Source organism: Cynocephalus volans, chromosome 7, assembly GCF_027409185.1.
Source record: "Cynocephalus volans isolate mCynVol1 chromosome 7, mCynVol1.pri, whole genome shotgun sequence".
NCBI lineage: Eukaryota > Metazoa > Chordata > Mammalia > Dermoptera > Cynocephalidae > Cynocephalus > Cynocephalus volans.
The window spans coordinates 87,259,005-87,285,740 of record NC_084466.1 but is presented as its reverse complement, the minus strand read 5'-3'; the positions used below and the strand labels follow the sequence as shown (position 1 = coordinate 87,285,740).

The 26,736-nt window shown below is 37.4% G+C and overlaps 1 protein-coding gene across 1 annotated transcript in view; it reads right to left on the bottom strand.

Annotated features, from left to right (window-relative positions):
• The window catches only part of MICU2 (mitochondrial calcium uptake 2), a 120,978-nt gene that overhangs the window by 74,136 nt on the left and 20,106 nt on the right, over positions 1–26,736 (bottom strand). Inside the window, exon 2 of the mRNA XM_063102763.1 lies at positions 10,017–10,158. Within this exon, the coding sequence (XP_062958833.1) occupies positions 10,017–10,158 (142 nt within the window). The remainder of the gene's footprint in view (positions 1–10,016; positions 10,159–26,736) is intronic.

Genomic DNA, 26,736 nt, shown 5'->3' with positions numbered 1-26,736 from the left:
CCAGAGGTAGAAAAGGGAGAGAGACAGGGGGGTTAGCGAGAAACTGGTAAAGGGCTGCAAAAAATGATTATAATGTGTAAGGATGAATATACTAATTATCCTGATCTGAGCATCACATATTGCACACAGGTATTGATATTCAATGCTGTACCCCACAGATAACATATAATCAATTATGTTTCAATAAATTAAAGAAAAAATGAAAAAAACAATCAGCAAAATCATTTGTTTTCTCCAACAAATCATAGCAGGGTAAATTCAACAAGAGGTACAAAAGGGAAAGATTTTTGCCAGTACTTATAAAACTGATAAAGTGACAAACCCTGTTTGTACAGGGAAGAAGATTCAGAAGGAGTGAAGAGCTTGGGAATAATGGAATAGTTGGAATCAGAAGCTTTTATGAGGTCAGAGAATAGTTACACTGGGTATTAGAAAGCAGATTAGGTGAAAGGATAACTGATAAGTTGTTGCCAGAGAGTGTGATTCTGAAATTTGAGATTTTAAAACTGGAGCGATTCCAGGTAATGGACATGGGAAATGAATGGTAAGAATGAAGGTCACTGGAATTGAGGATTAAAGAACTACAAATTAAAAAGGGGATAATGGCATTTCTGCTAGAAAACCTAAGTCTCAAAGGAGCACAATTTTATGATGTTTAGAATGTACAATAGAGGACTAAGAATAACATTGTTTTCCCCCAAGCCTACCATGGAACCAGGGAGAATAAGCAGCCAGTATGCACTTGAAAGAGGCAGGGGAAATGATTTATATGAGCCTTATCAATTACTATTAATAAAGTATATTATTTGCAAAAAGTCCAAAAAGATAAAGTTTAGGATCTAATAAATCTTAGATTGTTTTCTATCTTTCTGCTTATACATGGAGATCACAGGTCAGTGGGTTGCCCTGTTTTTCCTTGTTTTGCTGTTCATCATGATCCGTAGGAATGCAACCAAGATTATTATTTTTCTTATCCATGATGAAAAATGAAGATGAAATACGTCATACTCATAAAGGATGTATTATTTGGCCTACAGAATTACTGAATTCTTAATTTAGTTAAATACCTTCTGATAGAGTTTAATTGCATTCCAATGAATAATAAAAGTGGAAACATTATAATCTTTTAATCATGGTTTACTTTAGTTCTTTGAACATATTTATAATAGCCATTCTGAAGTCTCTTTCTGCTAACTCTGATATGTGGTTGCAATCGCAAGCAGATATTGCTGCTTCCGGGTGTGTGTGTGTGTGTGTGTGTGTGTGTGTGTGTGTGTGTGTGTGTGTGTGTGTGTGTGTGTGTGTGTGTGTGTGTGTGTGTGTGTGTGTGTGTGTGTCGTGTGTGTGTGTGTCGTGTGTGTGTGTGTGTGTGTGTGTGTGTGTGTGTGTGTGTGTGTGTGTGTGTGTGTGTGTGTGTGTGTGTGTGTGTGTGTGTGTGTGTGTGTGTGTGTGTGTGTGTGTGTGTCGTGTGTGTGTGTGTCGTGTGTGTGTGTCATACCTTCCTGTTTCTTTGCATGTTTCATAATTTTTGGTGGTAACTGGACATTTTAGATAATATATTGTAGCAACTCTGAGCGCTAATCTCCCCTTCCCCCTGGCTTGTTATTATTTGCTTGTTTATTTGTTTATTGCCTGGCTGAATTATTTTAGTGAAGACTGTCCCTCACCCAGTCCCCTGCGAGTGTTAAGCCTTGGATGTTGCTCCTCAGGGAAGCACATCCTTGGGTATGCCCACAGTCCCCAGGGATGACAGTAGTTTTGACAACTCTCTAGGTCTCTTTTCCTCACCATATCAAGATGTTAAGCTCCACTAACTGCCAGCTGATTGTCCTATAGTTTTCAAGAATGCCATGGGATCCAAATTGCTCTAGAGATAATCCAATCAAATTTGGGCTCCTTGGAAGGAAGAATTCCCATGGTCAGTGTTTAATATTTGTTATGACCTGAGGAGGGCTCCCTTACAGCTGTCTCTTTCCCTAGTTCTCTTCTGCAAAGTAGCCAGCCTACAGTTTAGCCTGTTATCATCACGGAATCTGTCAATGTCCTCCCAATTACCTTTCACTATAACCTCCACCTATTTTTGAGAATGACTCTTCAGGTTTGAACTTCTCCATTTTCTGTTGAAAATGAAGTCAGTTTCTTTGAGAAGAGATTAGAAGTTATCTCCTAATTTACCTGCTTCTCTCCCAGGCAAAATCTCCAGGCCAGGGCTCTAGAGCTGGGACTGGAAACAATAGTGCACTTATATCTGAGGGACACTCCTCTCTAGGAGATGGGTGGCCGTAACCTCGGGTTTTCTCAACTTGCATCTTTTAGCGTGGAACCACTGTCTTACAAGCTAGGACCAGAGCAATCAGAGCACCAGTATTCTCAGTGGCACAGAGCCCAAGGTAGAGTCTCCATTCCACCTGTGAGCACTGGGTGGAAGAAGGGAACTCCTGCCTCTCAGCTGTACTCCCCAGAACTTAGCCTTGGCAGCAAGTAGCTGGGGACAAGATGAGAAATGCTGATGTCCTGTTCCTCCCAGGAAGAAATCCCTCTGACCAGGAGCTGGGGGGAGAGGGATCCCTGTATTTTTGGCTGCCCCAGTATGGAATAAGTTTCCATCTCACCAAGCTGGGATGGGGTAGGGAGGGGTCAGTCTTAGTTCAAATAGCCAGCTGCTTTTCTTATCCAGTTTTAGTAGATTTTCTTGAACAGACTTTTCTTAATTTGCTGTACGACCTTAGGACTATCTCCAGAGACTTTAATGATGTTCCCAAAAAGTTTTCACTAAGTTTCAGTGGGGAGTGGGTCCATGGAGCTTCTCGTGATGCTATGAGGAAAGTCGATCTCCTCAGTTTGTTTACTGTTACGAAGTAAATTCCATTGTGTGACTATACTGCAATTTATTTATCCATTCTCTTATTAATGGACATTTGGGTTCTTCCCAGCTTTTTTGCTCGTATAACACTGCTGCTATAAGCATTCTTATACATATATCCTACTGCACATGGGCATTGTTCTTGTTGGGTGTATAGTATATATACCCAGGAATGGGATTTGCAGGTCAAAAGTTATGCTGTTTAACTTTATAAGGTAGTTACTAATTGTTTTCCAAAGTAATAGTTTCAATTTACATTTCCAACTAACAGTGTATAAAAGTCCCTGCTGATCTACATCTTCTTCAGCCTTTGTTATTAACAGACTTAATTGTTGCCAATGTAATAGGTATAAAATTATATCTTATTGAAGTCACTAATAATTAGGGCAAACATGTTTATGTTCATTGTTCTTACATGTTTCTCTTTTGTGAATGCCTATTTATTTCTTATGTCCATTTTTTTCAGTTGCTTGTCCTTTTCTTATCAATTTCTAGTTCTGTTTATATTCTAAATATTAAGTCTTGTCAATTATATGTGTTGTAAATAAATTTTGCCAATATTTGGCTTTGCCTTTTCAATTTCTCTTTTGATAAACAGAAATTTTAATTTTAATATGGTTGAATTTTATTAATCTTTAATGTCATGCTTTTTGTGTCTTGTTTAACAAATGTTTCTCTAACCCAAGGAGATTTTCAAAATTATCTTTGAAAGATCATAAAGTATTGCTTTTTTCTGTATGAATCTCTAATTGTCCTAGTACCATTTATTGAATAGTCTTTCTTTTACCCACTGATACACAATACCACCACTATCATATATCAAAGTTCCTTTTATACCCATGTGTTTCTGGGCTCTGTATTCTGTTCACTGGTCAATTCCTCGATCCCTGTCCCAATACCACTTGATCTTAATTACTTAGCTTTATTACTTAGACTTATTACCTGGTAGGGCAACTTCCCCATTTTTTTCTTCTTCTGAAGTGTCTTAGTTCAGGCCCCTTGTTTTTCTCTATAAATTTTCAAATCAGCTTGTGAAAAACATGAACACATACATACCTACTGGGATTACTGTTGGAATCGCACTGAATCTATGGATTAGGGGTTACCAACTGGGGCCTACAGGTCTGATTCTACTTGTAGAAATGTCTAGCTGGGCAACACGGTATTCTGTAAAAATTTTCAATTTGAGTATCTGTAATAAGACCTAAACTCTCCATTTAGCCACATACCCTGTCCCACCAACTATATTATATTGACTCAATCCACACAATACTTTTTTTCTGCCTGGTCCTATAAGTTTTTAAATTTTCCACTCAGACTTCCAGATAATTACTACCTAGGGTTCTCCTCTTCTGAAGAAGCCAGCCTACAGCTCCAAAATTCCTATTTCTTATTATTATATGTGCTGCCGAAGTGAGCACCAAAATTCCTATTTCTTCATTATGTAGAACTCATCTATATCTAACTCTCTACAATGTTTGCTATATACAAAGGATATTTCTTTTCTAAGATCGATCCCTTAAGGTATTTTCTCCATATAAAAGAACAATTTTCCTAAGAGGAATTAAAATTTTTTCTTAGAATTAAATTTTTTCTTAAAATTAAAATGTTTACTCAGGAAACAACCAACTTTTAAAATAATTTCTTCTTTTCTCTTATAGGCTTCTTACAGAACGGGAATTATATAATATGTCCACCCTTACCCCCTCTTAGCTTGACTACAGAGACGTTTATCAATTTTACTGATCTTTCCAAAGAATTGGCTTTTGGTTTCACTGATTTTCTCTGTTAATTTCCTTTTTCAATTTGATTAATTTCTGCTCTAATTTTTATCTTTCTTTTCTTCTGCTTATTTTGGATTTAATTTGCTGTTCTATTTTGAGTTTGCTAAGGTAGAAGCTTAGATTATTGATTTCAGATCCTCCTTCTTTTGTAATATACATATTTAATATCATTAATTCCCTTCTAAGCTCCACTTTCACAGCACCCCACAAATTCTGATAAGCTGTATCTTCATTTTCATTTAGTCCAAAATATTTTAAAATTTCTTTTGAGACTTCTTCTTTGACCTATGTGTTATTTAGAAGTGTATCATTCAATCTCCAAATAGGGCTGGCTGGCTAGCTCGGTCAGTCAGAGCATTGTGCTGATAAAACCAGGATCCAGGGTTTGATTCCTATTATCAGCTAGCCACCAAAAATATAAAAAATAAGCTTTAAAGAAAATTTCCAAATATTTTGACATTTTCCAGCTACGTTTGTTATTGATTTCTAGTTTAATTCTACTGTGCTCTGAGAACATACTCTGTATGATTTCTATTCTTGTAAATTTCTTAGGTGTGTTTTATTTATGGCCCCAAATCTGGCCTATTTTGGTAAATGGTAGCAGGTTAGCTTGAGAATGGATATTCTGATTGGATGAAGAATCCCCTAGGTGTAAATTAGATCCAATTAATTGATGGCCCTGTTCTGTTCAGTTATACACTTACTAGTTTTCTGCCTGCTGGATCTGTCAATTATTGAAAGAGGGCTCTTGATGTCTCCAAGTATAATAGTCACCAAGGATTTGTCTATTTCTCCTTGCAGTTTTATCAGCTTTTGCCTCACGTATTTTGATGCACTGCTGTTAGGCGTACACACAGCAAGGATTGTTATGTCTTCTTGTAGATCTGATCCTTTTTTATCATTATGCAATGCCTCTTCTTTGATAATTACCATTTCTCTGAAATCTGGTTTGTCTGAAATCAATATGGCTACTCCAGTATTCTTTTGGTTAGTGTTAGTACATATATTTTTCCCTATCCCTTTACTTTTAATCTATCTATGTCTTTATATTTAGCGGGGGTTTCTAGACAACATGCATAAAATACATGTTTTTTAATTGGTGTATGTAGACAATATCTAAAGTGATTATAGATATAGTTGGATTAATATCTACCATATTGGTAACAGTTTTCTATTCATTGCCCTTGTTTTTTGTCTTCCACTCTTTTTCTGCCTTCTCTGGTTTTAGTTGAGCATTTTATATCATTTGATTTTCTCTCCTCTCTTCAGATGTCCATTCTACTTCTTCAAAACATTTTTTTAGTGGTTACTCTAAAGATTGTAATACACATTTACAACTTATCTAAGTACAATTTCAAATAACAGCACACCATTCACATAGTGCAAGTTACCTTATAACAGAGTTTTCCCAATTCCTCCCTCCTGTCCCTTATAACACTGCTGTCATACATTTCACTTATTCATAAGAATTAATCATCCAATATTTTGTTGCTATTATTTTAAATTAACTGTTATGTTAGATCTATTAAGAATAAAAATAAACGATTTAATTTTATCTTCATTATTCACTCTATAACTCTTTTCCTTTCTTCATGTAGATCCAAATTTCTGACCTACATCATTTTCCACCTCTCTGAAGAAATTCTTTCAACATTTCTTGTAAAACAGATTTATTGGTGACAAATTCCTGCAATTTTTTTTTTGTCTGAAAAACTCTATTTCTCTCTCACTTTTGAAGGATAATTTCACTGGATATAGAATTTTAGATTACTGGATCTTTCTTCCAAATTTTAAAATATTTTATCTCACGTCTTCCTGCTTTCGTGATGTATAAAGAGAAGTATGGTTTAATTCTTCGTTCCTCTATAGGTAAGGTGTTATTCCCCCTCTGGCTTCTTTCAAGATTTTATCTTTCTCTTTGATTTTCTGCAGTTTGAATATGATATGCCTAGGAATTTTTAGCATTTACACTGCTTGGTGTTCTGAGAGCTCCTTGAATCTGTAGTTTGATGTTTGCTAATCACTGTGGAAAATTCTCAGCCTTTATTAATTCAAGTATTTTTTCTGTTCCTTTTTCTCTTTGCTATGAGTTGAATGGGTCTCCCAAAGTTTCATGTATGAGAAACTTAATCCCCACTGTAACAATGTTAAGAGGATGAGAAATACTATTATGGTAACTCAAAGGTGGGGCCTTGAAGAGGCAATTAGAATGTGAGGGCTGTGCCCTTGTGAATAGATCGATCTATTCATGGAGTAGTAAGTTGATGGTTTAATAAGTGGTAATGGGTGTGGTTCTGATGGTGTTAAAAGGAGAGCAAGTGAGGTCGGCTCTCTCAGCCATTCACTATGTGACACCCTGTGCTGCTGTGGAGAGTCACTACCAAGAACAAGGCCCTCACCAGGCGTGTTCCCCGGACTTTGGACTTCCCGGCCTCCAAAACTGTAAGAAATAAATTTTGTCTCTTTATTTGTTACCCAGTTTCAGGCACTCTGTTGTAAGCAACGGAAACAGACTAATGCTCTTTCTTTCTCTTCTGATATTCCTGTTATGTGTATAACCTTTAATAATTTTCCCACAGTTCTCGAATAATCTGGTTTTTTTAGTCTCTGTTTCTCTCTGCTTTTCAGGTTGGGAAGTTTCTACCGACATATTTTCAAGCTCACTGATTCTTTCTTCTTCCAGGTCTATTATACTAATGAGCCCATCAAAGGCATTCTTCATTTCTGTTACAGTGTTTTTGATTTCTAGCACTTCCTTTTGCTCTGTTCTAAGAGTATCACTGTCTTTGCTTACATTACCCATCTGTTCTTAAAAGTTGTGCACTTTTTCCTTTAGAGTCCTTAGCATATTAATCATGGTTATTTTCAATTCCTGGTATAAGTCCAAAATGTTGGTCATATTAGAATCTGGTACTAATGCATGCTTTGTCTTTTCAGACTGTGCTTTTTCCTATTAGCGTGCCTTGTGACTTCTTTGTTGAGAGTCAGACATGAGGTACTAGGTAAAAGTTACGAATAGGCCTTTTACGTTTACCTGCCTAGGATTAGGGTGTGTTTACCGTTTGCTATAGTTGTATGTCTCAGAGGCTAGAATTTCCTTTGCTGCCTTTGTTTTTTCTTTCTCCTCTATCATTTTTTTGTTTCCCTAGAAACTTCTCCTTAAATAAGATCTCAGAGGTGCAGTTCCTTCAGTTGTACTCTATTGATGTGGTGGTAAAATGGGGGGGGGGGGTGAGGAAGTGTCGTACGGTCCCATGATCAGCTCTCCATCTTTCTGTCAGACTGTGCCCTTCAAAAGTGTTTCTCAATTTTTTAAAAAAATCCCTTTGGTTAGACAAGAAGGCTAGAGGAGCTAGAGCTGGGAATTTCCATTCCCCCAGGTTGGTCGGGCTCTGGTAAAATAGTCTCCTTTTTGTGCAGGCCTTTGTTAAGGAGAATGGAATGCTCTGGTAGTATTTAAAAATTGCTACTTTCCCCTCCCTCTGAGAAAAGAAGGAGAGAATTTTTCTTAGATCTTCACTGTGAGAACGTGGTAGGGCTCGAGGTGGGGCCTCTCTACCACTAAGTCTTCGGAGTTTTTACCTCTCAAGATAGCCCACACTCAGATTCTAGCATTTAGTCAATTACCCTTTAAGTATTCCTGCCTGATGCTGGCTCCAGTGATGGGTTCTGGGCAGTTTCTGCTCTGGGTAAGCTCTGATTCTCTGCATCTGCTTGCCTCTAGCTTTCAGGTCAGTGTGCCCTGTGCCCTCAATTCTCTGATGGATATAAGAGAAGTTGTTGTTGATTTTCCATTTTTCAGTTTTTTTTTTTTTTTTTGCTATGAGGACAGAAGTGATGACGTCCAAGTTCTTTCTGTGTCAAAGAGGCTACACTACTTAAAGAAATATTTTGGCATCTCTTTGATTATTTACGTAGTGAACTTACTCCAGTAATGTAGGTAGATATTTTTAAGATTTTTAAATACATACTGCCAACCTTCTCTCCAAAGGAGATGTACTAAAATAACCTAAACATATTTTTACCATTTTATTTTCCTGCTCACAAACCTTCACTATTACCTCATTGATTCAAGATGAATTCCACCCATCCCTGCTAAATACACATTCCTCTGGTGTTTGGATAGGGTCACTAAAATATTTTGTACAATTTGGCCCTTATTTGTTGTTCAAATTGATCTCTCCCTACTGCCCAAAGTGGTCCTCTGGTTCCAGTAACTGGTTAACTCACTGTCCCTAGAATATGCCATGATCGTTCATTTTGTTTTTGTTCAAGTCATCCCTCAATGTTTATAATGCCTTACCAAGTCCCCTTAGTCTTTTCCAATTCCGTATGTACTTCTCTGACTGCCCACCTTGCCCTCATCCATTTCAGATATTGGATATGCAGATGGACCCTGACTTAATGATTTTTCAACTTTACAATGCATGAAAATGATAGGCATTCAGTAAAAACCGTACTTCAAGTACCCACACAGCCATTCTGTTATGCACTTTCAGTACAGTATTCAACACATTACATAAGATATTAAACACTTTATTATAAAGTAGGCTTTGTGTTAAATGATTTTGCCCAACTGTAGGTTAATGTAAGTGTTCTGAGCACATTTAAGGTGGGCTAGGCTAAGCTATGATGTTCAGTAGGTTAGGTGTCCTAAATGCAATAATTTCAGGATATCTTTACCTTATGATGGGTTTCCCAGGACCTAACCCCACTGTTCAGAAGCATCTGTACAGCTATTTATTTCTAAGGCATACTCCAGTGCACCTTTGCAGGTGTCAGGAAGCCAAGAAGTTTTTAGACCACTTCTGCAATATGGCCACAGAGGACGAGGTCAAACACAACCTCCACAGAGTGACAGGGTCTGGTTTAAGTAATGGGACTGAGAATCTCTGACATCATTTGGAATAACTGTGAGCTGGCTGTTTATGAAATAAAATTATATAATTACAGCTTTTGAATTTTTTCTTCTGATTATGTTTTTCAGGATTTTCTACCTATTGCATCATGACTCCATTAAGTGACTCTCCTAACTTCCCTAATTTAGTTTCACTTTTTTGCCTGATTTAAAGCATCAATACCACCAAAAACTAATATCCTGGACAAATTAATTATTAATAATGTACTTAATGGCATTTAAAAATTTACCTATTTTTACCCTCTGTCACTTTAGAAAATCCTATATATAAAAGAACATATGAAAGTTAACTACACTTGTGTCACAAGGAATGAAAAGTCAAATAATAAGTAAATGCATGGTACAAAGAATGATAATTAAAATGAAGAAAAGCTGTTACCAATTTTGAAAAACAGCGTTTTTAGTCCTAAAGTTTGATTTTGAAAAAATTAAAACAACAATAAAAACTCACGTTCCATTTGCTCAAACATTACTGCAAAGAGGAAGTCTCGTGGTGTCATATAATATTCTCCTTCATGTTCCAGTGAAGAAAACTGCATGAAGCGCCATTTACGAAGAGACAGTTTCCCTATCATTCCATGGTCAACATTTTTCTAAAGGAAAAAGAAATTGTAATTTAGCACTTTTTTCAGAATTATTCCCAAACTCAACTAATTGTAGAATAATCTTTAAAGAGCAATTTTCATGTTTAGGTTTGACAACCCCCAAACTTTTATTCACTTAACAAATATTTGCTGGCTGCCTACTATGCACTTTTAGACACTAAAGTTACATTCCAGAAAGGGAGAATGACAATTAATGAACAAATGTATAAAATAAGTATAATGGTGATAAGTGTTATGGAGAAATATAAAGCAGGATAAGAAGGTGATAAGGGGTAGTGCTTTAGATAGAATAGTCAGGGAAGGTCTTTCTGAAGAGGTCAGCCCTGGAGAGTAGAGGCCCGAAACCTTGGTGGCGTCCATGTTGTAAGTCTGCAGGCCGGCAGGATGTGAGAGCAGTGGAGGCGTGGCAGCCTCCACCCAGATTCCAGAAGATGTATGGAAAAGCCTGGGGACCAAGGCAGAGACCTGCCACAGGGGCGGAGCCACCACAGAGGCCATCTACTAGAGCAATGCTGAGCAGGAATGTGGGGTCGGATCTCCCACAGAGAGCCCCTACCAGGGAAATGTCTAGTAAAGCCAAAGACAGCAGGGCTGCTGCCAGGACCCCAGAACTGCAGGGCCACTGGTAATGTGCAATGCAGGCCTGGAAAAGCCACAGGCACTAGCGCAGACCACTGGGCTGTGCCTGGCAGAGCTGTGGGAACAAGGCTGCCTGATGCTTTGGGAGCCCAGATGCCCCAGTGTGCCCAGGATGCAGGAGTTGGAGTCAAAGAACATTATTTTGGAGCTTTAAGACATAATGTCTGCCCTGCTGGGTTTTGGACTTGTTTGGGGGCCTGTTTTTCCTTTCTTTTGGCCTATTCTTCCCTTTGGAATGGGAATGTATCCCAAATGCCTGTTCCACCACTGTATCATGGCAGTAGATAAATTTGGTTTTCTTTTTCAGGTTCAGAGCTGGAATGACTTTTGCTTTTGGTCTCAGATGAGACTTTGGACTTTGGACTTTGAAGTTGGTGCTGGAGCAAGCTAAGACTTTTGGGACTGTGGGGATAGAACGTATTTTGTATGTGAGAGTGACATGAGTTTTGGGGGGCCAGGGGCGGAATGATGGAGTTTGGATGTGCTGTCCCCTCCAAAACTCATGTGGAAATTTGATCTCCAACGTGGCAGTGTTGGAAACTGATTGAGTCATGGCGGCAGATGCCTCATGAATGGATTAATGCTCTCCCTGGGGGAGGAGGGATTAATGAGTGAGTTCTTGCTCTATTAGTTCCCGTGAGAGCTCATTGCTTAAAAAGACCCTGGCACCTTCTCTCTCTCTCTTGCTTCCTCTCGCCATGTGATCTGCTTGTACCAGCCGGCTGCCTGCCACTTTCTGCCATGAGTGGAAGCAGTCTGAGGCCCGTGCCAGATGCAGCTGTCCCAGAATCGTAAGCCAAATAAGCCTCTTTCCTTTATAAATTACCTAGTCTCAGGTAATTCTGTTATAGCAACACAAAATGGACTAATACGGATGGGTAAAATACTGTTAGTATAAGAGTATGCATCTCAGGCAGCAGGACCTAGATATTGACCAACTGTCAATAGAGATAATATTGAAATCTTTATTGTTAACTTTTCATTGAGCACTTACTATGAGCTAGGCACTATTTACATAGATATTTAGATAATCCTCACAATAACTCAGATACCACATAGATATGAAAACTGAGAAGCAAATGGCAGAGCCAGGCTAAAAAACCAGATCTGCCCAATTCAAAGGGTTTCAATCTCTTGACTACCACTCTATCCTCTTACACATGACTTGGCATGTAGACTACTACGAACTTGACAGACTGGAGGAAGATGACAGAGCAGTTAACACAGACACTTATATGTTGATGCAGGAATCCTGACTCGCAGGAATCCTGACTCAAGAATATATTATCTGTGAAATCCAATTCCAGGCTTTCACCCTGGACTGTTTTCCTAAGGCACTGCTCTAACTTGGACCACAACATACTTCCTGGATACATCATCTACTTCTCACACTTAGTACTGACCCTGACACACAGGTGATGTTCAGTGACTGCTGACTTGAATTGAAATGGAAAAAATATGAATTCCAGTTGTTCAAACCTCTCCAAATTCAAAGCTGTCAACAGTCTCTTTTTGGCTGATCTCAGTTCTCTAATATATTTCCCTGAGCAGCTAGTTTTACACCTCTTTTATGTTTTGTACAGTGCCTACCAGAATACTGGATATATACAGAATACTCAATAATGTTGCAATTATCTGCACCCCTATTTTCTCTATATCATTCCTTTTCTTCCCCCTTAAATTACCACTATAAAAATAATACAAGGGGCATGTTTAAATTCTATGAGTCCATACTCATCCTAGTAATCAGAAAACTGAATTTTATTAATACTTCTGAACATTTTACATGAGGCATATACATACACAGTAAAATATCAATATCTATACACAGCAACAGATACATATTTTATTTAACAAATTGTTATTGAGCATATATAGGAAAGTAGTGGTAAATAAGATAAAAATTAATTCCTAACAGAAAGTACTAAGTGCTTTGGCAGTGAACTTATAGAGAGCGTATGGCTGGGATGGGGAACAGAGGGTAGGTAAAAGTATTCTCAGTGAAGGTATTAGCGTTTGCAAAGTCCTAGATATGAGAGTGAATACAGCATATTAGAAGAACTGAAAGAAGTTGAACCAGAGCATATATATTATTAGTTTAGAGAAGTTTTATATTTATTATATAGTAATCCCCCCTTATCTGTGGGGGATACATTCCAAGACCCCCATTGGACACCTGAAAATGTGGATGCTATAGAACCCTATATATATGAGGGGTTTTCAAAAGTTCATGGAAGGATTCATGTTATCTTTTTTTTTAATTTGGTGGCTGGTTCGTTTGGGATCCAAACCTGTGACCTTGGTGTTGTACTACTGTTGCACTCTAACCAACTGAGCTAATTGGCCAGCCCGTATTATCCTTAATTCAATTTTTCCACAAACTGGTTCTGGTCAAGATGGTAGAACAGACAGTCCCCAGTGTCACTCTCTTCCACAAATCAACCAATTTACAACTATTAGAAAGCAACAACAGCCAAGCTGGGGCTGCTAGAGCTCAGGGGAGGAAGAGGAGAGACCTGTGGAGTTCATGAAGGCAGGAGAAGCCACGATGAGAAGGAAAAGACTGTTCCATTTTGAGCCCCAGCCACTTCAAGGCTGGAGCTGGTGAGTGCATGGAGCAAGAGCTGGCAAAAGCTGCAGCTGTGCCCTTCCTATGAAGTTGCCTGGAGGCGGCAGGGGAGATGAGGGCTGTGGTGGCCCTTACGCCAGCAAGACCACTAACAGGGTTCCCATGGACCCACACAGGAGCAAGGAGCCACAACAACAGAAAAAATGAGCCATGCAGAGGCCGGTGAGTCATTGCAAGGGACTGGCACACTGCCCATCCCATGGGAAGTGTTTTGAGTGCCGGCAGTGGGGGAGATGTCAGGGGAACACTGGGGCAAAGCATGGACAGCTGATATGCCCTCCAATCAGCACAGGCCCACTCAGAGTTGACTGGTCAGGAATATAGAACTGCAGGGGGTGGAGTTTGATTAAAAGTCTCAGGCTCAGACCAGAGTTTCCATACAACCCAGGTGTACTGGACCTCACAAGACCTGGAAATACAATACAAGGTCAACCACTAAAACCTGAGCTGCACAAAAAGCCTTCCCCACGGAGTGAGCAGCAAAGCAGCAATTTAGCTCAACTACAGGGCTCAAATGCTGGTTCCCACAGGAAGTTCCCCCATTTTAGAAGTAAGCAAAGGGCAACAAATTAGTTTCAGTGTAGAGTTTAAGTAGTGAGAACAGCAAATAATCCAACACAGAACTGAAAGAAAAAACAAAGTACCCACAGACCAGAGACAAAGTTTGACATTAACTAGTAAAGGTCTCACATCACCGAAGAACACCTATAAAACTTAGAAGGACGAGAAGCCCCCCGGGCTACCAAGCCAGGGAGGAGGGAGGGCCAGGGGACTGAGCAATGCCCCCTGACACCTGCAACCAGCCCAGCAATGACCACCGAGCTGCCACTGGAAGCCACCTGGTCTCTCCTGCAGGAATGAGGGGGGGGGTGTCATAGGCCTCAACTCCTTTCTCCTTTCCCCACCCTATTTCCTCCCTCTCTCCCCTCCTCCCCAACTGCTCCGTAAAATCTTAGAATGTAAAAAGTAATAATATTAATAAATAAATTTAAAAACAAATAGCAGAGAGAATCTGAGGAGAGAACCAGACAGATGGCAGCATGAGAAGAACTCAGCCTGATATTTCTGGCTTTGAAGATGAAAGAAGAGAGTCATGAGCCAAGGAGTGCAGGCGCCCTCTATATACTGGAAAAGGCAAAGAAACAGATTTTCCCCTAGAGCCTTCAGAAAGGAACACAGACAGCCCTGCCAACACCTTGATCCTAGTCCAGTGAGATCTGTGTCACACTTCTGATCTATAGGACTAGAAGATAATAAATTTGTGCTGTTTTAAGCCGCTACGTTTGTGATAATTTGGTGAAACAGCAGTAGAAAATTAATACATATGGTATGTGAGTTATATGTAAATAAAGCTGTTCAAAAGATGAAAAAAATTTTTTTCCACAAATTTTTTGAAGTAGCACCAAACTTTTTTCCTATACCTGCATACCTACAATAAAGTTTAATTTATAAATAAGGCAGAGATTAACAATAACTAGTAATAAAATAGAATAATTATAATAATATACTGTAATAAAAGTTATATGAATGTGTTCTCTCTCTCAAAATGGGGGGGGGGAGAGATTAATGAGATTAAATAATCTACACAGAAAATATATTTTCAAATCCTTAAATAAATGTTGGCTCTTTTATACTTCCTAATATCTAAGTTGTTCATGATTGGTTTAAAAAAATACTTTACCAACAACTTAATCCTTTTGTATAAATCAACAAATTCTTCTTTCCAAACCTCAACCAACTATAAAGGATCAACTACTGATTGATCCCTCTCCTCTACTGGTCTTCTAACAGGATGGACCATTAATTCTATGTTTCTTCCGGTTTTCATTTTGTCCTCTGCCTTACAGCACTCTTAGTCTTTCCTGGTCCTAACTAATATCCAACCTCACAAGAAGTAAAAACACAAACCTCCCACTCTTACAGCAACACATGAAAACTATTTTCAAAGAAATCCTATTTTTTTTCTTCTAGGAGGTTTAGACCCTATAAATTCCTCTATCTCATGGTTACCATTTTCCAATATGTCTATAACTTGCAAAGGATTAACATTTCTGAAGAGTCTTGAGTCCATGATTCAAGGAAATACTATTTTATTGAGTTGGATGGTTGACCGGGTTGTTTGTCATCTCTTTCAATTTTGGTTAAACACTCTCTCTAGTGAACAAGAAAAGGCAGAGGAGGTGAAACTAAAGCTCTCCTTAAAAAGATGGTTTCTGAGCTGGAAGCTGTCATGAAATTGAAGACCATGAATTTAGAAGGTCGCTTACGCACAAATGACCTCTGAATTTGTCCCACTACCAGGACACTCTCCAGCAACAGATGGTGTGTATAAAACTTTCCAACAATCCCATCAACATCTGCCCAATTCAATTTGGTATGGCAACTTTTCATTCCTGCTGCTCCATGCTATAAATAAATCTACTTTACTACCCCCAAACTCCTATTGCCAGCAATAATATCTCTGCTTTTCCTAATCCTCTCCACTACCTCTCACACTCTGCTTATTGAGTACACAGCTATGACTTGGAGGTCATCACCACTGCAGATTCTAATCCTACCACTTCCCTTACAAAATATACAGTGGAAACCCTCAAGTCACGATCTCTTACTAGATTCTTTCCTTTCATCCTCACTCCCATACCCTCTAAAGTAAACACTTAATTGAGCACCTACTAATTTGTGGACACTGTAGGAAGAGACAGAACACATATATATCAAGGGGGCAATTGTACAGTTGTAAATACTAACAATAATAGCTAATGTTTATTAAGTATGTAATATATGCAAGGCAGGGTGCTAACATCTTTATATACATGTTCTCATTCAATCCTCACAATGCCCCTAATAGTAGACACCATTTTTATCATCCTCATTTTACAAAAGAAGAAACTAAGGTTTGTCAAGGTTAACCAGCTTGCCTAGATTAACACAGCAAGTAAGTGACAGCATAGGCAGTATGACATAAACTCCAGTCTCAACCACTATCCTATATTAGCTCCTGTAAGAATTAGATAAATTAGGAAAATAGAAACAGCAGAAAGCAGTGTGAGTAATGATAGTTGAAGTTTTCATGAAAAGAGCAGAACGTAAACTAGGGTCTAGAGAATAGATAACAAAGAACAGAACTATAATTAGTCATCCTTTAAACCCTGGGCTAAGTGTTGTCCATTTCCTAAATGGAATGTATTACTTCCCTAGTTCAACAAAATTTAAAGCAAATAGGATGTACTGAATATTTTCTTTGTTACAAGAAAATTTATATAGAGGAAAGAAAGTATTGTTCTGAATTACCAGAGCCTTTCTAATTCTAAGTTGATGAACCAACATAGTTTTATTTAGGTCATCTTTATCATACAGTAGTTGAATGTTAAAAGTACATTTTAAAGAATCACTAGCATAATCAGTAAGTATCACATATTTATTCTTATTTCATAGAATTTGGAAGATTAATTTGCCAATGCCATTTAAAATCCTTTATTCATCTGCCAGGCTTACCTTTCTTTACTTCATTCTTACATATTTTGATCAAATCTCAGATTTCCTGAATGGATTTAATGGTCAAGAACGCCATAATCAACCACAATAGTATTCCTAAGAAGAAAAAGATGGCTTTATAATGTAATGTCCAGGAATGCACCACAATAAAAACCAAGTTGTCTGTTTTTTGTCTAATTTTTCAACTAGACTGTAAACCTTGAAGCATAAATTTCATCTGTTTCACTGTACTGTGCTAAGCATTTAGGCTGGTGCCTTGTACATGGTGGGAATATAGTTAATTTATAACACAGAATTATAAGAGTTAAAAGGGGCCTAGAGATCATCTGGTCCAATAGCTCCATGCAAGGGACCAGAAGTCAGATCTTTTGAGTCTCATACCATGCTTGGTTAACTAGTTTGCTTGTTAACTACTTCTAATAAATGGTGGGAGCAAGTGACTAATGTCCAAATGCTACTAATAATTTATGGTCTACGATAACGCATGCCAAATTATCTTTCGTTACCCTGAATAATTAAAAGCAGCTTCCAACAAACCTTTGGTGGAAAATATAAACTATTTCCTATCCTGTTCTTTTCCTTTCTTTCTTCATTTCTCCCTTCCTTTCACTTGCATGCTTTTCCTGTTCACATGTGTGCATGCTCTCTCTCTTTTCCCATTTTCCTTTGTTTCTCTCCCTCCTTCCCTCCTACATTTCAGGTGGCTTTTTGTTGTTGCTGCTGCTTTTTCATATTCCTTGAACTAACCACATTGTTTTGGGTACTCGTTTTCGTTTCTCTAATCTCTGCCTTCTCTTTCTCACTGTGATCTATTTGTCGTAGGCTGGGCTTGGTAAACTGAGCTAAGGCAAAGAAAATGGCTTGCAGACTTAAGTAAGTACAGTTAGATTATCAATTTGAATGGAGAAGACAAGGACGAATAAGAAATGTCAAAATATGAAAGTTATATCTGAGAGTAACAATGCAAGCACAAATGTTTAGCTTGGTATTGTAACATATTAGGCAGTGAAAAAATTCATTAATTCATTCTCAAACACTTGAAAAGCTGTTATATGTCATTGTTCTGGGGATGTATAGATGGATAGTGTGAGGTCTCTGCTTTCAGGAGCTTACAAAATGGAGTGTTGGACAGCACATAAACAGTTAAGAGCACTAGCTCTAGAGTCATAGTGCTAGGAATTCCAGTTCTGTCACTTACTAGGTATGTGCCTTGGACCAATTATCTCTCTGCACCTCAGCTGACTCATATGAAAAACTGGAATCAAACTGCCTAGATTTAAATCCCAGCTCTGTCAATTGAGCAAGTTATACTACTCTTCAGTTAACTGATCTGTAAAATGGAGAAAATAATAGTATCTACCCCAAGGGGTTGTTCAATTTTCTTTTTATTTTTTAAATGAGCATTTAATGAAATAATACACATAAAACCCTTAGCATAATGCCCAGCACATATTAAGTACTCTAAGGAGGTTAGCTATTACTATTACAATCATCATAATTTCAACAAATGCTCTAATGGAAACACATTTTTAAAAAAGTCCATGAGAAGACACAGAGGACCAACTTACTGCCTTGCAGACTTAAGAAAGGCATCACCTAGCAGGAGACATTTGAACTGGATCTCAAAGGATGAGTAGTTGTTAGCCACGACAGGGAACAACAGTGGAGCAAACTATACTAAAGTTAGCTGTGAGATTTGGATAGCCGTATCCATGGTGTAGAGGGTCTTTGGGGTATATGATAAAAATGCACAGAAGAAGAGGACAGCAAACATACTATACTGCAAAGACCATCATGGATTTTGACATTTTCTTTTGTTACTTTACACAAGAGACACCATATATGTAAGACACTGAAGCCTACATTGAAATATAAAAATAGGATATCTCATACCATGATTCAGCACTTACTCTTAAATTCATATTAATCTAATGAACTTGGTTATTTAGTTTCAAAACTCCAGCATATTAAAAACACTAAACTATAAATGCTAGAGTCAAGGACACTAATGGCAGAAGGGAGATCTAATAGCCTGACAGTAAGGCAGGAGAGAAAAATAATACAAAACAGACAAGGCTGCAATAGTCTGGACCAATCAATGTTATAACCAATCAACAGCCCCTAGGTCTATTCATGGTGATGATCTTCAGTCACTGAGAAACAAATTATGTAGATAATATTCTGTTCAAAATGTAGGAAAATGTGACATGTAGTTTAGCTTTTTTAAATGTAAATCTTTCATAAGAAAAAAAGTTTTCTTTCTTACAAGGGTAATTTTAGTTACATGGAAGATTCACTTACATGGCACACCTCATATTCCACTGACACAATATAAATTCAGCATTACTGTCTGATTTACTATACATCTAAAGTACTTTGTGGAATGTATGTTCTATAAAAATACCAGCACTATATTTATGTAAACTGAAAACAATTAGAGCTGTGATTGAAAAAAGGATGTCTCTGAGAAAAATACAAGTAGACCCAGTTTGGGGTTGTGAAAAGTACTGTCACATGTCAAATTAAATTAGACCACAAGATGCAAATGCTTTCACCTTTCCAATAATATTAACATAGACTTTTTAAAGAGCTTACTGTTAGTTCATTCTTAGTGATAATGAAGCATCACTTTCAAGAAAAGCATCTATATGAATAACAATTCAGTATGACGATACACAGGTTTGGAGATTTCAGGACATCAAGAGATATATGACCGTTATTTCCCAGAGCTAAACCAATTCCTTACGAAGATAAAAAGTATCATGAAGCAGACCATAATTTTAAGCAATTTATTTAGGTTATAAATTTCAGTATAAACGTTGCCGTCCATGTCTAAAATCCTTAGTACACAGGATTGTTTCAAGTCTATGGAGAGAATATGAGTACTGGAGGAAGTTGGAATCTCCAGGTATTATAGGATCTGCTGCTTAAACAAAGTTTTAAGCTTTTTTATTCTTTTGGATTTTGGTTTTTACTCTCAATTTATGTAAAAATCCACCTGGAAATATAATCTGGGAAGTTCCTTTCTCTATGCTAGTTTTCTCAAAAAAAAAAAAAAAAAAAAAAAAAAAAAAAGTATTACATATATTCCTAACTCAATAAAATCATTTAAAAAATCTACAAATTGATGAGAAAGTGGTAAGAGAAAGTTCTTAAAACCTTCTTCCCAATGTGACAAAAAGCCAAAAAGAAGTAAACACGGCCATGCTGAAGCAAGCTCCTAACCTCCCACTTTAAATTTATTCTAGAGGACCTTCTGGATACTGAAAATCTGGACTAAACTGTAAGACAACACCAGGACTGAAAACCAGTTTCTTCTTCCAGAGAGAACAGCAATGGTGTAGTGGAACAAGAAGTGAAATTCTGAACCACCTCCTTGGTTAGGGCCACCATGCACATTTTGTGTGCACTGCACAACTCTAAGGAGCACCATTCATATTGTGACATCATGATTTCTAGCAAACAACAGCAAGGTACACTGAGGAAGGGATGTCTTTTTCTAATTTGAATAAAAGTACCATATGGGCTAGGGGTAATGCTGTCACTAATATCTCCCAATCTGCAGGCCTGGGTAAGTCAGATGTGTTAGTCTGTTTTTGTTGCTTATAATAAAATACTCGAAACTGGGTGATTATAAAGAAAACAAAATTTACTGCTTACAGTTTCCGGGGCTGGGATGTCCAAAGTCTATCTGGTGGTGGCGACAGTGACCCAGGGGTCTCAAACTGCAAGATCGTGGAAGCAGAGAGAGCAGAGAGAGAGACAGACTCTCCTTTCTCTTCTTTTAAAGCCCTCAGAACCACACCCCTGACCACCTACAATCTAATCACGTCTTGAAGGCTCCACCTTTCAATTACCCTAACAGGATTTCCCACCCCCTTAACAGTTACGGTGGGGACCAAATTTCTAATACATAACACCTGGGGGACACAATTCAAGCTTCAGTGGGTTTGGGGGGGCATAATTCAATCCACTACACCAAAGTGCAGAAGGTCCCACTTGAAGCTCCTATCACTCATTGCACTCACTAAAGGCCTAACTTCCCTCCCCTTTTTCTTTCCTTCTGTGTCCTGTCAAAGGTGGAACCAGCATCAGCAAGTTATGGCTTGGAAGGGAAGAAGAAAATATTGTATTTATGGATACACTAACCTAAAACCTACACACGGTGAGAATGTTTCCCTAAATTGGCAGGCACCCCAAAATGGGGGAACAAAGTGAAACTGGGAGTGCCCATGGAATGGGTCAAAACCCAACTTTGCAGAACAGAAAAAACTTCCAAACAGAGTAGATCTAGGACATAGAGAACAGTTGATAGCCCAGCTCTTTCTCAGATCCCTCAGGCAGCAAAATGACTGAACAACTGATATAAACTATTAACATTCTGTTCTTTAGCTAATATTTTAATGAGAAGATAAGTGTACTCAGGTCAAGATGGAAAGGAGTCAAGGATACATATTCACATTGTTTTTGGCAAGTAACATATTTGGCTGGAATGTCTGTTTAAAACCCAATGTGAGGCCTATCCAAAATTCTGTGGGAAAAATGAAGGGAAGAACAATAGAAAACAAATAACAATGAAAATCACATTCTGAAAGAAAACAAAAAAAATTACAGAAAATTGAAGAGGTGATGTGGACTTTGTAACATCAGAGCAAAGATAAATGCAAGACAACAGAAATATCTGAGAAGGGTCAAGCTAAATAAAAGAAACAGGAGAAAAATACCATTATAAAACTTAAAAAAAATTTTTAAGCAGTCAAGGTTAGACTCAACACTGCAGAAAATATATTAACTATATGCAAATATATGGACTATAAAAAAAAATCACATAGAAGGCAGAAGAAAAGCACAAAGAAAAGCAAACAGAGAAAATAATATCCACATACACGACAGACACCAAAGATTCAACAGATGAATGAATAACTGCTGTGCTTCAGGAAGATAAAGAGCAAATCAAACAACCATTTAAAAAATACAGTGAAAAAAATTTACTGAAACAAAGACTTGAACTTACCACTCTATTGCCACTGCCCTATGAGTATGCACTCTAGGTTTGAATAATCCCAGAAGGCCTCAGGGGAGACTGATCCGTTTTAGTCTCTTTCAGAAAATCTGAATAAAGTTAGAACCATGATGCCCTTATTGCTAGATTCAATCTTTTAAAAACTGTTCCCTAACACCAAAAAAAGACACAGTAGAAGATTACACATATTTTATCTCTAAGATTATTCTTAAAAGACACACATTGCCTTTTAAAACCCAATGATTGTTTAAAACCCAATGTGGGGCCTATCCAAAATTCCACAGGAAAAATGAAGGGAAGAACAATAGAAAACAAATAACAATGAAAATCACATTCTGGTTTTATATTGCCTTTATATATTATGTGGGGAAATAAAAGCACTGCAAGGGAGGTAAAAGCACTGAAGGTATTCAACCTGAAATACTGGAGAGAATTTTTTGCGCCCCCCCACCTGTTTATTGTAGTTGGAACTATTCCAGTAGGAATGGAATAAACAATATTAATTTTAACCTTTATTGGAATGAGGTTTCATAAGATACCTGCACAAATCTACTCTGTTGGCCAATGTATACAATTACATATAAATAGCTGATGGACTGGCATGAGAAGCAGCTGCCTGAGAACCCAGCTTGTCAGAAAGAGAGGAAGGGTATGGAATGCAGTGCGGAGATCAAAGAGCAGCTTAGCCTGTTGGTGGCTCTGTTATCCTAAATCTATCAGAGACTGAATTCAGTCTTCCTAGGTAGAAAGTGGTGGGAGTGGGGGATGAATTCGTCCAATTTGCTTCTCAAACCTGCATCTAATACTAAATATATGGGATAGGAGAAGCAGAAGAAATGCTGGGATTTGGGGTTATACTGAACACGTGAGAACCATCCACATGGTTCTAGTTATGTATAAAATGCTCCATGGATTTCAAGGATTACTTGTAATGCAGTAAAAATTGTGACAAAGGAATTAAGAGCAATGAGTGATGTGAACTGGATAAAAGAGATCTTTGAAAGCTGATGACTTCTGTTAAAACATTTCACTAGTTTATTGCCTTTAAAGCAACAGGTGCTTCACCATTCTGTCTCTACTTTTTATCCATGAAGTGACAAATTGGAAAAAGTTAGTTCTCTGTTCTTTGTTGAACATTCTTTGGTCTCTGCATTTCTCAGGAAGAAAGAAAGGGCCTGTATTACAATGTTACAGCTTTCAACTGTCCAATATATACAGACACTGCCTTAGACAAAATATAGTAAAACCTACTCATTTGGGGCCTTTATCCTGGAATTTGTAATAATCTGGATAAAATAATTGCTTTGTTGTCTTTGAACTTTCTGTTGGTGTGATTGAAAGAATATATCTTTTTTTCTTAAAGAAACCTCTACAATTGGAAATTTTCACTCATTAGACAGAACTTTTCCACTTTGTTCTGAATTTGGGAGATTTTACTGTATATGAAACATAATACTGCCAGACTAAGTTAGAAGTATTCACTGCATAAGCTAAGTCTCATGATAACGTCTATGAAACGACAGAGTATTAGCCAAGGATACAAAAGACATTCGTGGGAAACTTGGAAGCTCTGGAAAATACTCTCTCAGGCTTTTGAATATTGTCTGATCTAGTGATGGTCTAGTCTAGACTTCTTCCCAGAGGCTTGAAGAAAGCTAGAGTGGCTTTTCTTAAATGAGCATGGTAAAATGAAATGGCATATATTATATAGATTATTTTTAAAAAACGCCATAGATTTCTGTCTGGCAAAGAGTGGCCACTGTCAGGAGATGCTGATGAGTAAAGAAATAAGCTTCCTTTCTTCTAGCAACTGCTTTCTCTTTCCTGATTAAATCACTGAGCAGAATGTTAATTTTCCCTTCTTCCATAATTACTTTCGAGGAGGTACCTCATAACTACATATATTTTTGTTTATGCTCTAAACAAAAAGTTCAATTAGGTTTCAAATGATCAAGGAAAAAACTAGAGCCTTAATTTAAATTCTCAATACCCCTCCTAAAGTATCATCAATATCATATACTGCAACCATAATTAATTAATATTTTTCTTAAGAAACAACTGACTTTCTTTAGCTTATTTCCCTGTACAGGAGAAGGTAAAATACTACTTTGTGAACTCTTTCTACAACTACATGTGAGCAACTTGAATCCAAAAATCCAAAATGCTCCAAAATCTTACACTTTCTGAGAGCCAACATGACGCTCAAAGGAAATGCTCATTAGAGCATTTCGGATTTCAGATTTCCAGATTAGGGATGCTCAATGCAAATATTCCAAAATCCAAAAAAATCCAAAATCTGAAACACTTCTGGTCCCAAACATTTCAGATAAGGGACACTCAATCTGTACGCAACATCAACTTATTTAATCAACACTGCATGTCTCCTATGCCCAAACATCATACAGAGATAGAGGGAGGCATAGTAGAAGACAGTGTTAAAGCAGAAGTATAAAAGGAGCAACCAGCATTTAGCAAATGTGTATATACCACAGGAATAAGTTTCAAACTCTAATTATTTTTCCCACATTATCAATCAACTGTGATACTTTGATTTCTTACTTTTCACAATGAGATATGCACCAGACTAATATTTTTCAAGATTATATAATTAAATTTAAATAGGAAACTAGTAACAGAACTGGTATCAGTAAATTTATTTGGATTATGACCTCTTTGGGCAGCTGAGAAGTAGATGTAGAGCAGTAAGAAGAAACTTTTATGACATAAGCTATGATTTAATTTCAGGAACCTTACATATCCATGCAAAAAAGGTCTGGAAACTGAGAACTTTAAGTAAGTCTGGATAAAGTGCTGCTATCAGAGGGCTGAATCATAAACAGGGGCTACCACTAGGGATAACAACATTTAGGACACTGTATCCTACAATACATTACACAATAAGAAGCAAAGAAAGGGATGGATTAAAGGGATCCCTCTCTCTTTCCTCCCATCACTTCATGGGAACAGCTGCAGTCTGCAGCCATAAGTATTTTATAGTTTGGGACTGTAGAAGGAAAGTGATTCATTCATACAGTATTTTGCCCTGCTTTCCCCCTATGCTCCCACATTCTCCATGACCAATTCAGACATCCATATCCCAATCCCCAGCAAATGGTTGTCACCTCCGTATGCTTCCCCAGCTTACAGAAAACTCATAGTGAGGATGGCTTTTTAAAGTATGTGGGTGAATACTGACGTCAGTTTGCCTATCACCAAATCCCTCAAGCCCCACACCCTAATCCTACACAAAATTTGATTAAAGATTGGAATTGTTTTTCAAAACTGCAATGTATTTTGGTTGCATACAAATGGAAATTTTACTCAAAACAAAAACAGAACAAAATTTTTAACAACTTTCACGTAAATGGAAAGATAATGAAAGTTTACATGCAGAGGCAGATTTGTAAATTCTTATCAAAAACAAAAAATTATATTTCTTTTTAAAAATTCCACTGATAGTATTTTTTACAAAATTGTCTTAGTACAAAATGAATATTGTACTAATTTAAAAAGTCAACCTTAGTTTTGATCACTGCTAACATTTTTTTTCCCTAAAACTGACTTGACTTGCTGGGTGGGGTGTGCTTAAGCTTTAGTATTCACTTGGCTGCCTTTGATCAACTTCAGCAATCCTTTCCAGAAGACAGATTAAAAAATGACTTACTTGCTTCTGATTGTAACTGAAACACTTCACATAGCTAAGCATGTACAGAGTTAATTGCTTCTTGTCCCCTTTTTCATTTGGCTAACCAATTTGTTAACAATTCTGGTAGTTACCTCCTCCAGGAGTCCTTCCTGGAGTACTCATTTTGGGTTAAGCGTCCTCCCTTGTAAGCATACACAATCCTAAGTAAATTTTTATCAAAGTCCTGACCCTGTACTGGAATTGTTTGTCCCACAATACACTGAATTCCTCAAGAACAGAAAGTATCTTTTTTTCTCTGTATCACTAGTACCTAGTACATGGTTAACACTGTTAAATGCTTAAAAAAAAAAAGTGTGCCACAAATGAATGGATCTTTATGAATAGGGATCAATACCAAGCTCAAAGTGTGATATTAAAAAATAATTTTAAAATAGATTTCAGTCTTTGAACCAATATACAAAGATTAGTTTTTGTATTTTAAACCTTAGTAATAACCTACTAAAATATCTTTAGATAGCTAGGTATATACTCTGCCATGTGCAATTTCACTAAAGAAGTATGCACACAAACAGAAATAAAGGCCCTTTCTTTCCTTTTACTATAACCACAAATTACTGCACACTGCTAATTACTTTAAATTTTAAAAAATGCCTTGTAACAAGGGGAAAGATGTAAAGACATCGACAGGTTGTGGCAGTGTTAATTGTACCAAAGGGGATTGCCTTATTTTTTTGCCTAGCACAGAAACCATGGAATCTCAGAAACAGAAAGGTCTGAAACTGGATTATACCAGCTGCTTTCATACTCTCCTCCTGTAAATCTGAATGAATGATCTGACGAATTTCAGGCCTTATACCATGGTTGGTTTAGATTTTAATGGATTTTTTCAGCTTTATCTTGGAGTTCACTGACAGACTAAAATACAATATTTCAATGACAAAATTTTGCTATTAAAATGTATTGGTATGAAATAAGCTACGGATGAGGTGGACGTTTTACCAAAATAGGCAGTTTACCGGCAACGGTACTAAGATACATGCCATTCATATTTCTGTTGATTTTATAAATTAAGTCACCAGTAAATAAACTAATATATAGATTACACAATATAAAAAGTAAAATAAAGCACAGATA